The sequence below is a fragment of the Macaca nemestrina genome, chromosome 8, assembly GCF_043159975.1.
Source record: "Macaca nemestrina isolate mMacNem1 chromosome 8, mMacNem.hap1, whole genome shotgun sequence".
In the NCBI taxonomy this organism is placed as follows: Eukaryota; Metazoa; Chordata; class Mammalia; order Primates; family Cercopithecidae; genus Macaca; species Macaca nemestrina.
In genome coordinates this window covers 111880068-111892159 of record NC_092132.1, presented here as the reverse complement: position 1 = coordinate 111892159, position 12092 = coordinate 111880068, and the positions used below count along the sequence as shown (strand labels likewise).

At 46.3% G+C, this 12092-nt stretch overlaps 1 protein-coding gene across 2 annotated transcripts in view; it reads left to right on the top strand.

The window, feature by feature from the left end:
• Positions 1 to 6365: 6365 nt before the first annotated feature.
• Positions 6366 to 12092, top strand: part of LOC105476621 (cholinergic receptor nicotinic beta 3 subunit) — a 42137-nt gene continuing 36410 nt past the window's right edge. The window contains exons 1-2 of one of the 2 annotated variants that reach the window (XM_071068310.1): positions 6366 to 6876; positions 11764 to 11944. In XM_071068310.1, the coding sequence (XP_070924411.1) occupies positions 11893 to 11944 (52 nt within the window). In that variant the 5' untranslated portion in view covers positions 6366 to 6876; positions 11764 to 11892. Of the gene's footprint in view, positions 6877 to 11711; positions 11945 to 12092 lie in introns of those variants that run through there. The other variant, XM_071068311.1, reaches the window with a different exon arrangement.

The following is a 12092-nucleotide window of genomic DNA, read 5'->3' as shown; positions in this document are numbered from 1 at the left end:
CGCTTATAAATGGTTAAGATGGGAAATTTCGTTCTGTTTATTTTACCACAATTAAAAAGGAAGCCCCACAGCCCACAGGACAGAATCCTCTCCTGGAGTTCGATGTCCCAGCTGCCATATCTCCACGCATTGCCCTGGAATGTGATGGGTAACACATGAACCTTGCTGGAAACACAAATTATCAGTCCCACCCAGACCTCCTGAATCGGAAATTCTGGGCCCTTGGGCCAAGTGTGGTGGGTCACACCTGTAATCCCAGCACTTTGAGAGGCCGAGGTGGGTGGATCACCTGAGGTCAGGAGTTCAAGACAACCCTGGCCAACATGGTGAAACCCCATCTCTCCTAAAAACACAAAAAAATTAGCCAGGTGTGGTGATGGGTGCCTGTAATCCCATCTACTCAAGAGGCTGAGGCAGGAGAATCACTTGAACCCAGGAAGCAGAGATTGCAGTGAGCCGAGATGACGCCATTGTACTCCAGCCTGGGCAACAAGAGCAACTCTATCTCAGAAAGAAAGAAAAGGAAGAAAGAAAAGGAAGAAAAGGAAGAAAAGGAAGGAAGGAAGGAAGGAAGGAGAAAAGAAAGAAAGCAAGAAAGAAAGAAAGAAAGAAAGAAAGAAAGAAAGAAAGAAAGAAAGAAAGAAAGAAAGAAAGAAAGAAAGATCACAAGATTGGGAGTTCAAGACCAATCTGGCCAACATGGTGAAACCCCATCTCTACTAAACATACAAAAATTAACCAGGCATGCTGGCAAGTGCCTGTAATCCCAGCTTCTCAGGAGACTGAGGCAAGAGAATTGCTTGAACCAGGGAGGCGGAAGTTGCAGTGAGTGGAGATCATGCCATTGCACTTCAGCCTGGACAAAGAAGTGAGACTCTGTCTAAAAAAAAAAAAAAAAAAAGGGAGCTGGAGAAGCAAGAGCAAACAAATTCAAAAGCTAGCAGAAGGCAAGAAATAACTAAGATCAGAGTAGAACTGAAGGAGATAGAGACACAAAAAACCCTTCAAAACATCAAGGAATCCAGGAGCTGGTTTTTTGAAAAGATCAACAAAACTGATAGACTGCTAGCAAGACTAATAAAGAAGAAAAGAGAGAAGAATCAAATAGACACAATAAAAAATGTTAAAGAGGATATCACCACTGATCCCACAGAAATACAAACTACCATCAGAGAATACTATAAACACCTCTATGCAAATAAACTAGAAAACCTAGAATAAATGGATAATTCCTGGACACATACACCCTCCCAAGACTAAACCAGGAAGAAGTTGAATCCCTGAATAGACCAATAACAGGCTCTGAAATTGAGGCAATAATTAATAGCCTACCAGCCAATAAAAGTCCAGGACCAGATGGATTCACAGCTAAATTATACCAGAGGTACAAAAAGGAGCTGGGACCATTCCTTCTGAAACTATTCCAATCAATAGAAAAAGAGGGAATCCTCCCTAACTCATTTTATGAGGCCAGTATCATCCTAATACCAAAGCATGGTAGGGACACAACAAAAAAAGAGAATTTTAGACCAATATCCCTGATGAACATCGATGCAAAAATCCTCGATAAAATAGTGGCAAACCAAATCCAGCAAGACATCAAAAATCTTATCCACCATGATCAAGTTGGCTTCATCCCTGGGATGCAAGGCTGATTCAACATACGCAAATCGATAAATGTAATCCATCACATAAACAGAACCAATGACAAAAACCACACGATTATCTCAATAGATACAGAAAAGGTCTTTGACAAAATTCAACAGCCCTTCATGCTAAAATCTCTCAATAAACTAGGTATTGATGAAATATATCTCAAAATAATAAGAGCTATTAGGCCGGGTGTGGTGGCTCATGCTTGTAAACCCAACACTTTGGGAGGCTGAGCGGGCGGATCATGAGGTCAGGAGATCAAGACCATCCTGGCTAACACGGTGAAACTCCATCTCTACTAAAAATGCAAAAATTAGCCAGGTGTGGTAGCACACACCTGTAATCCCAGCTACTCAGGAGGCTGAGGCAGGAGAATCACTTGAATCTAGGAGGTGGAGGTTGCAGTGAGCCGAGATCACGCCATTGCACTCCAGCTTAGGCAACAAGAGAGAAACTCCGTCTCAAAAAAAAAAAAAAATAGCAATAATAATAATAATAATAAAAATCATAAGAGCTATTTATGACAAACCCACAGCCAATATCATACTGAATAGGCAAAAACTGGAAGCATTCCCTTTGAAAACTGGCACAAGACAGGGATGCCCTCTCTCACCATTCCTAGTCAACACAGTGTTGGAAGTTCTGGCCAGGGCAATCAGGCAAGAGAAAGAAATAAAGGGTATGCAATTAGGAGAAGAGGAAGTCAGATTGTCCCTGTTTGCAGATGACATGATTGTCTATTTAGAAAACCCCATCATCTCAGCCCAAAATCTCCTTAAGCTGATAAGCAACTTCAGCAAAATTTCAGGATACAAAATCAATGTGCAAAAATCACAAGCATTCCTATACACCAGTAAAGTCAGAGAGCCAAATCATGAGTGAACTCCCATTCACAATTGCTACAAAGAGAATAAAATACCTAGGAATCCAACTTACAAGGGATGTGAAGTACCTCTTCAAGGAGTACTACAAACCACTGCTCAACGAAATAAAAGAGGACACAAACAAATGGAAGAACATTCCATGCTCATGGACAGGAAGAATCAATATCATGAAAACAGCCATACTGCCCAAGGTAATTTATAGATTCAATGCCATTCCTGTCAAGCTACCAATGACTGTCTTCACAGAATTGGAAGAAACTACTTTAAAGTTCATATGGAACCAAAAAAGAGCCCGGATTGCCAAGACAACCCTAAGCCAAAAGAACAAAGCTGGAGGCATCATGCTACCTGACTTCAAACTATACTACAAGGCTACAGTAACCAAAACAGCACAGTACCAGTACCAAAATAGAGAGACAGACCAATGGAACAGAACAGAGGCCTCAGAAATAACACCACACATCTACAACCATCTGATCTTTGACAAACCTGACAAAACAAGAAATGGGGAAAGGATTCCCTATTTAATAAATGGTGCTGGCAAAACTGGCTAGCCATATGTAGAAAGCTGATATTGGATCCCTTCCTTACACCTTATACAAAAATTAATTCAAGGTGGATTAAAGACTTAAATGTTAGACCTAAAACCATAAAAACCCTAGAAGAAAACCTAGGCAATACCATTCAGGATATAGGCATGGGCAAGGACTTGATGACTGAAACACAAAAAGCAATGGCAACAAAAGCCAAAATAGACAAATGGGATCTAATTAAACTAAAGAGCTTCTGCACAGCAAAAGAAACTACCATCAGAGTGAACAGGCATCCTACAGAATGGGAGAAAATTTTTGCAATCTGCTCATCTGACAAAGGGCTAATTTCCAGAATCTACAAAGAACTTAAACAAATTTGCAAGAAAGAAAAACCCCATCAAAAAATGGGCAAAGGATATAAACAGACACTTTTCAAAAGAAATTTATGCAGCCAACAGACACATAAAAAATGCTCATCATCACTGGTCATCAGAGAAATGCGAATCAAAACCACAGTGAGATACCATCTCACATCAGTTAGAATGGCAATCATTAAAAAGTCAGGAAACAACAGATGCTGGAGAGGATGTGGAGAAATAGCAACACTTTTACACTGTTGGTGGGAGTGTAAACTAGTTCAAACATTGTGGAAAACCGTGTGGTGATTCCTCAAGGATCTAGAACTAGAAATACCATTTGACCCAGTGATCCCATTACTGGGTATATACCCAAAGGATTATAAATCATGCTACTATAAAGACACATGCACACCTATGTTTATTGTGGCACTATTCACAATAGCAAAGACTTGGAACCAACCCAAATGTCCATCAATGATAGACTGGATTAAGAAAATGTGGCACATATACACCATGGAATACTATGCAGCCATAAAAAAGGATGAGTTCATGTCATTTGCAGGGACATGGATGAAGCTGGAAACCATCATTCTGAGCAAACTATCACAAGGACAGAAAACCAAACACTGCATATTCTCACTCATGAGTGGGAATTGAACAATTAGAACACTTGAACATAGGGCGGGGAACATCACACATGGGGGCTTGTCATGGGGTGGGGGGCGTGAGGAGGGATAGCCTTAGGGGAAATACCTAATGTAAATGATGAGTTAATGGGTGCAGCAAACCAACATGGCACATGTATACCTATGTAACAAACCTGTACATTGTGCACATGTACAGGTACCTAGAACTTAAAGTATAATAAATAATAATAAATAAATAGATAAATAATAATAATAAAAAAAAGAAATCTGGGCAAGGTAGGTTTCACACACATGTGTACTTCCAAGACTAGCAATGATGAGCAGGTGGGCGGTGGAATCATACATTTGCTTCCTGGTGTCCTGATGGTCACCCACAAAGCCCAGGCACATGAACACACACCCCAGAGTGTTCTAAGGATGCCTCTTCTTTCTTACCTACTGATGTCAGAGGGGGAATGATGTGGAATGTGGCCAGGGACTGTGGGGATTACTGGGACAAGGGATTTTCTATTTCAATACTGGGGAATTCCTGGGCAAACCAGGAAGCTGGTCCGCCCTACCTATAACACTGACTTGCCGAATTGTCAAACCTAAAGAGAGCTTCCAGCTCATCTAATCTGTGGGTTCACCTCTCTGGTTACGGATGAGAATTACCTAAGGAGTTTAAAAAACAAACAAACAAACAAACAAACAAACAAAAGACCCGGCGCAGTGGCTCACACCTGTAATCCCAGCACTTTGGGATGCTGAGGCGGGCGAATCATGAGGTCAGGAGATCGAGACCATCCTGGCTAACACGATGAAACCCACCTCTACTAAAAATACAAAAATAAATTAGCCAGGCATGGTGGCGGGCACCTGTAGTCCAGCTACTTGGGAGGCTGAGGCAGGAGAATGGCGTGAATCTGGGAGGCAGAGCTTGCAGTGAGCCGAGATTGAGCCACTGCCCTCCAGCCTGGGAGACAGAGCAAGACTCCGTCTCAAAATAAATAAATAAAAATAAGTTCCTGGGTCTCTCATCAGACCAATGAAATCAATATGTCCAGGTGCAAGGCCCAGGCATCAGTACTTTCTAGAAGCTTCCCAAGAGCGGTGAGCAGCCAGCACGAAGAACAGAGGATCTAATCCAGCTTCTCTCCCCGATAGGCGAGGAATCTGATGCCACAAAAGGTTATTTGTCCAAGGTCACACAATTATTAAGAGGCAAGCTCAGAGTTCCGGATTCTTGGGCCAGTGTCCTTTGTATAGGACAGTCTTTTTGTAGATGTTAATTACTGACTCATTGCCTGCAATCGACCCCCTGCCCAGTGCTGTTAATCAGGGCAAGGCGCCCACACACCACCAGTCTGGCCTTCAATAAAGCAGCGCTTTGAGCTTCCAGCGGGGTTTGTTGGGGTAGGGGGGATCGCAGGCCTCTCCTTCCCTGCTCCCTCCTGATCTTCCTCCCTGGGCCGTTCTCAGTTCAGCAGTCCTCAGGCTGATCTTTCAAATTCAGCCCCTACTCCTTGCCCAGGGATTAGATTCAGCCCCTACTCCTTGCCCAGATATCGCCTTTGCTCCGATTTACAAGACGTGGCCTCAGCAGTTTGATCGCAGCCCTCTGTCCCCTCAGCTCTGGGCGTCCATCTGCTGTGGACACTGGGGTGGCTGACCGGGACCAGGAGCCCAGTGCATCTGCAGCCCGTTTGGCCCATTCCCACCCAGAGGAGCTGGGACAAAGCTTTTTCAATCCCAACGCTTATCTTGGTGGAAAAGCAGACCTCGGTGCTTGGCCAGTCTGTGCAGACACTTCCCTGGTCCTCCGACCAAGCTGCAGTCCTGAGGAACAGTGGCAGCGGGAGGACACAGTGCGGACGCTCCTGTCGCTCAGACAAGATGAGGGGAAGCCTCAAAAAAGAAACAGAATGGCTGAAGAATGAAAGGAGAGGCAAGGCGCCTCTCTTCAACCAGGGGTCCCGCGCTGCACTCTGTACCCCTCCCAGTGCCCCTCATATCTCTGGCGCCTTCCTGGTCACCGGCACCCTCGTGGCCCGTGGTGCTTCAGTGCTGCGATCGGGCCCTGCGGCCACTGAGTCTTTCCTCCTGGTCTTTGCGGAGGTTTCACTTGGAAGAGGAGGCCAGCGCGGTCAGGGTCTGGGACCCTGGCTGCTCTCCGAGAGCCCAGGTCCTGTTCCAGGCTACTGGATCAGAACTCTGGTGGAAAACAACCAGTAAATCGTCTCTCTCTCTCTCTCTCTCTCTCTCTCTCTCTCTCTCTCTCTCTCTCTCTCTCTCTCTCTCTTTCTCTCAAGAGGTAGTCTCGCTCTGTCACCAGTGGTGCCATCTCCGCTCACTGCAACCTCCGCCTCCCGGGTTCAAGTGATTCTCCTGCCTCAGCCTCCCGAATAGCTGGGATTACAGGCGCCCACCACTGCGCCCGGCTAATTTTCGTATTTTTAGTTGAGACGGGGTTTCGCCATGTTGGCCAGGCTGGTCTCGAACTGCTGACCTCAGGTGATCCACCCGCCTTGGCCTCCCAAAATGCTGGAATTACAGGGCTTAGCCACCGCGCCCGGCTTCGTGTTTCTTGAAAGCTCCCCAGATGGTTGGGAAGCACAGGGAGGTTTGGGAAACGTTGCTCACGTGATCCATTTAGACTGTTTGTTTCTGTTTGAACCCTTCCTCCCGCGCACACCTGGGTTCCCGGCGCTCTGGCCCGGGCTGCGGCCCCGCGATTGATTCCAGCTCGGTCCCGGGCACCAACTCTCCGCCTTGAGGAACGCGCAGGCCTTCCGGGTTCGCACTGCCCTCCTGGCAAGCGGTAAGTGGAAGGGTAGAGCTGTTAAACCAGCAGCCCATTGCCTTCCAGTGCTTACTTTGGGATTTAGGCAGGCTGTTACTATTACCTTTCTATTTAAAATTTGAAGAACACACGCCGTCTGAAGCAAACACCCTTTAAAGGCCTGCAGTGTGACGAGTAAGCCACCAGAGGGCGCCCGAGCTCCACAACTCATCCTGGTCCGAGGCCCCGCAATGCCCAGCCCAGGGAGGGTGCGCAGCACGTCCAGGAGTCCGGGGCTTCCGTGGTCTGATCCCAGGAAAGAACTGGACACTTATTTAAAAGCCGGGTACGGTAGCTCAAGCCTGTAATCCCAGCACTTTGGGAGGGCGAGGTGGAAGGATCACTTGAGCTCAGGAGTTCAAGACCAGCCTGGGCAACATGGCAAGACCCTGTCTCTGCCTAAAAAATAAAAGCCATGGTTTTCCCACCTCTACCAATAGTGAGAGATGTGGCTATTGAAAAAAAATGTCATTCGTGTGGATAGAGCCCAGGAAGAAAAAGAGTTGGCTCTTTGGATTAAAGTGTTATCCTGCCCAGTGGTGGATGTAATAAGATTTAAACCAAAACAATTATCTCTAGAGTGAAATTTTAGGCGTCAAAGGATGAGAGGTTTTTGGGAGGGCAGTGAGAATTTCAAATTCAGATACTTTGGATCCTGAATCCAGACCTTCTGAATCCTGTGAACTCAGACAGCATCCCTGCTCCCTCCCACAAAACCTCCCCACTGGTAGTGAGAAAAGGATCGGAGTATTTGAAATGCTGGCTGGCTGTAGAGCCAGGCAGGCTACAGCAGGAATGACTGAGGTTAGACGTAAGGAAGGCCCCGAGGAAGGGAGCACCCTGATGGGTGACTGAGGAAGGGAGAGCTGATGGACCTCCAGAAGGCAGGGAGTGTGTTCTCTCCGTGATAAACTGGCACACTGTGATTAGTGGAACTGCTTATTAAGTATCATGGTACAGAGACAGTGAGAGCACCCAGCTGTGGGAGGTGTGGTCCCAGCCCCAAACCTGCCCCCGCCTCACTGTGACTTCACCTCCCCAGGTGTTGGTGAGGAACAGGTAACTCACATGTAAGCTTTTTATAGAGGAAAGACAGTTCCCTTAGACTTTTTTGTTATTTTTTGTTTTGTTTTGTTTTTTGTTTTGTTTTTGTTTTTTTTCTTTTGAGACAGAGTTTCACTCTTGTCCCCCAGGCTGGAGTGGAAATGGCGCTATCTCGGCTCACTGCAACCTCCACCTCCCGGGTTCAAGCGATTCTCCTGCTTTAGCTTCCTGAGTAGCGTAGCTGGGATTACAGGCATGTGCTGCCACGCCCAGCTAGGTTTTGTATTTTTAGTAGAGATAGGGTTTCACCATGTCAGCCAAGCTGGTCTCAAACTCCTGACTTCCAGTGATCTGTCTGCCTCAGCCTCCCAAAGTGCTGGGATTACAGGCGTGAGCCACCGCGCACAGCCAGACTTCTTTTCTTCTCATCTAAACTCGCTTTTTAATTTTTTCTCATAAATCTTCCTTTCTAGATCCCAGGTCTCTTGATGTCCCCAGAATAAACATATTTAACTTCCTAAACTGTGCTGTCCTAAACAAAACAGTGCCCTAAGGCGGCTCCAGACAGGCTGGGGTGCTGCGACGAGTGCCATTCGTAGAGTGACCAAGTGACTGTCAGTATCATGCAGGCAGTTAAGGCAATTAATTAAATACCTCAGCGTGATTTTGTTTTTCTAACTGCAAAAAGATGTAGAAATAAAATAATAAAGCAAAAAGACATTTTGTCCCGATTCACACAAACGTGGCCATGAACTAAGCCAATCTATCTTGCTAGCATGGGCCCAGCACCCCCCACTTCTGAGGTCACTGGGTACTGTAATTCTGTCCTGCTTGGTGGATAAGCGGGTACGGTTTTACGCTGGAAGGGACCTTGGCAATCAGGCTGGCTCTCTTATTTTTGTTATTTGCAAATCCATTAAGTGTATCTTCCATGCCTTCAAGATGCTAAATGTGTTAGATCTACGCAGCCCGCCTCTAGAGACCCTCTTCCAGGCTTGACATCCATTTGTTAATCCACACCATTGTTTACAGTTGCTCAACTAGTTCTGAGTTCACTTACATGTACTACGGAACCAACCACAATGTTCCTTTTTGTCCCCTTAGAGGTCATGAAATAATTTTTCAAAGTTTCTATTTTTCTCATCAGTACTAAAATGTCCTTTTGTTTAAAAAATATTTTGTCTTTCCTGCCTTAATAACCTTTTTAATGATGTTGAGTTTTATGTTATAAAAAGTAACAGCTCAGTTGAAGGGTGTTAACTCATATGTCAACTGGGTGACCACAATGCTATCGTGCATGTTTGTGTGTGTGCATGTGTGTGTGCACTGGAAGGAAGTAAAGCATTGATGGTGATTGGATTAGAATCATGGACTATAAGTGGTCTTGAAATATGGTATTAGTATTACACTACTTTCATGATTACTAAATGCCAGTCAGAACTTACATCTTCAATTGAAAGCACACCTGGCCCGGCTCGCACAGTGGCTCACACCTGTAATCCCAGCTCTTTGGGAGGCCGAGGCAGGTGGATCACTAGAGGCCAGGAGTTCGAGAGCAGCCTGGCCCACATAGTGAAACCCTGCTTCTACTAAAAATATAAAAATTAGCTGGACATGGTGGTGGGCACCTGTAATCCTAGCTACTCAGGAGGCTGAGGCAGGAGAATCACTTGAACCTGGGAGGTGAAGGTTGTAGTGAGCTGAGATCGTGCCACTGCACTCCAGCCTGGGCAACAGAGCAAGACAGCCTCTCTTCCTGTGTCTGTTTGATGTCTGCTTTTCCCCTCAAAGTCTAAACTCAATGGAGAGATGATTTGAGGTTTCTACAGTGGGATGGAGAAGAGCTGAGCGTCTTTGCAGGGAGAAAGGTGACTATAAAGAGAGACAGAAAAGAACTTCCCAAGGCATAGGAAGGGGCTGGCAGGTCCTTCTGGCAGCAGGACTGTGCCCTGCTCGGTGCTGCACTCGAGGGGTGCAGTCCTCAGCAGGCCGGGGTTGTGTGGGGCCCAGGGAGGCAGGGTCCTGTTACCGAGGCCTCCAGTCTTGGCAGAATCCTGGGTCTTGGCAGAATCCTGGGCATTGGAGAAGGCAAAGAGCAACCGAGCTGCTGGCTCCAGGGGACCATGTGGGCGGGGCATGGACCCCGGCTGTGGTCAAGGTAGCCTGGAGGATACAGGACTGTGCCATATTTTGGGGACCACAAAAGGCTTCTGATCCAGTTCCTCCCCTAGGGAGAGGGCTGCAGGGTCTGCAATGACTGAAATTGGATTTCCAGCCAGTTCCATGGAAGGCTATCTTCATTTTATTCGATTTCTTGAAAATAAAGGTAAAACTTCCTGCACACCTGGATTGGTGGTGGCTGATTTACTCCTGAGACCGTTACAAATTCTCAGCAGGCCAGGAGCACAATTCAGATGGATAGGAGGAAATCAGTGTGTGGCTCCTTCCTTCCTCCCTGCATTCCCGCAAACTTCTCAAGCATTTGCAGTGTCAGGCCCTGGACACAGAGAGACACAGGGGAAACTCCAGAGGGCTGGAGGCCAAGCCCTCCTACAGGAGCTGGTGGTGTAGGAAGGGAGGTTAGGCAGGGCAGCAACATTGTGATGTGAGGGGCTCTGAGACAGGGGCCCTGAAGAACAGGCAGGGCTCAAGAGCTCAGGGTCCCGGGGTCCTGGGCTAGACCTCTTTTCAGGACACGATGGCTCCTTATCGAGCACCCTCTTGGTATCTCAAACTCACTAATGGCACACAGGAGGGTTAAATTAAGAAATTTAAAAATTGGACTAAATCACTGCCGCTAAGATGGAATTCCTCCATGCCCTGGAGTGGGTTCCTCCAGCACTCAGTTCCCAACCAGGTAGGTCTTGGCTCCCACCTGGCCCTCTTGTCTGTCTAGCCCTGACTTTGTACTTGCCATCTATTTGATGTATTACGCATTTATCAAGGGCCTTCTGGGTGTGCACAGCACTGAACTAGATGAAATCTGATCAACTGTGAAGAAGAAAGGATGGTGTTCTCAGTGTCCAAGTCTCATACATAAAACAACACTAACCTCCCACCCTACTGTCCCCTGTAGTGACCAGAAGGTGGACCTGGTGGGGTCAAGGGAACCACAGAGAATATGCTGATATTAACACATGTGCGAACCAGCAGAATAGGGAGGCTCCAGGACATACTCATGACTTTCAGGTCCAACTGGAAAAGAAAATAGAGAGGCTTGGCACTGTGGCTCACGCCTGTAATCCCAGCACTTTGGGAGGCTGAGGCGGGTGGATCTCCTGAGGTCAGGAGTTCAAGACCAGCCTGGCCAACATGGTGAAACCCTGTCTCTACAAAAATTAGCTGGGCATGATGGCAGGTGCTTATAATCCCAGCTACTCGGGAGACTGAGGTAGGAAAATGGCTTGAACTTGGGAGACGGAGGACTCAGTGAGCTGAGATTGCACCATTGCACTCCAGCCTGGGTGAGAGAGTAAGACTCCGTATCAAAAAATAATAATAAAAAGAAAGAAAAGAAAAGAGAATAGAGAAATAATGGGGATGAGAAACTTTTCACTATGGATGTGGTTAAGTGTGGTTCTTCCATATGCAGATCTCCAATCGTAAGAAAAATATCACAGAACATTCAGAAGTTGTCTAGCTTCATCCTTTCTCCAGTGCCCTGCATCTCTTGCAAGGGAGTAAATTAATAAGTCAGGAGTTAGGACCCAGCGATATGTTTTAGACTTACACGATCTGACAGCTGACTGCAAATCAATGAAGTGCACTTTGAGAAGCAGCGCACTTGGCAAGAGGGGTTGAGACTGTTTTATTCCACTCCAGGTGTTGCTGTCCTCTTGGGTTCCACTTCAGATTTTGAACCCCTGCATTTTCTTTTCAAAACCCCCTTTTCCAATGGAAATGCTCTGTTGTTAAAAAGGAAGAAATTGTCTTTCTGAAACTGACATCACGATGCTCCCAGATTTGATGCTGATTCTCATCATCCTTGGCATCCCTTCCTCAGGTAAGCACAAGTCACACTAAATTAAAACTACAGTTGCAGACTTATTTAAGCAGAGGAGGCAAAACTATGGTGTTGATAATGTTAGAATTACAACATGTAATGCACAGGATACATTTAGCATAACCTTTAAAATGTGGCCCAAATGAGT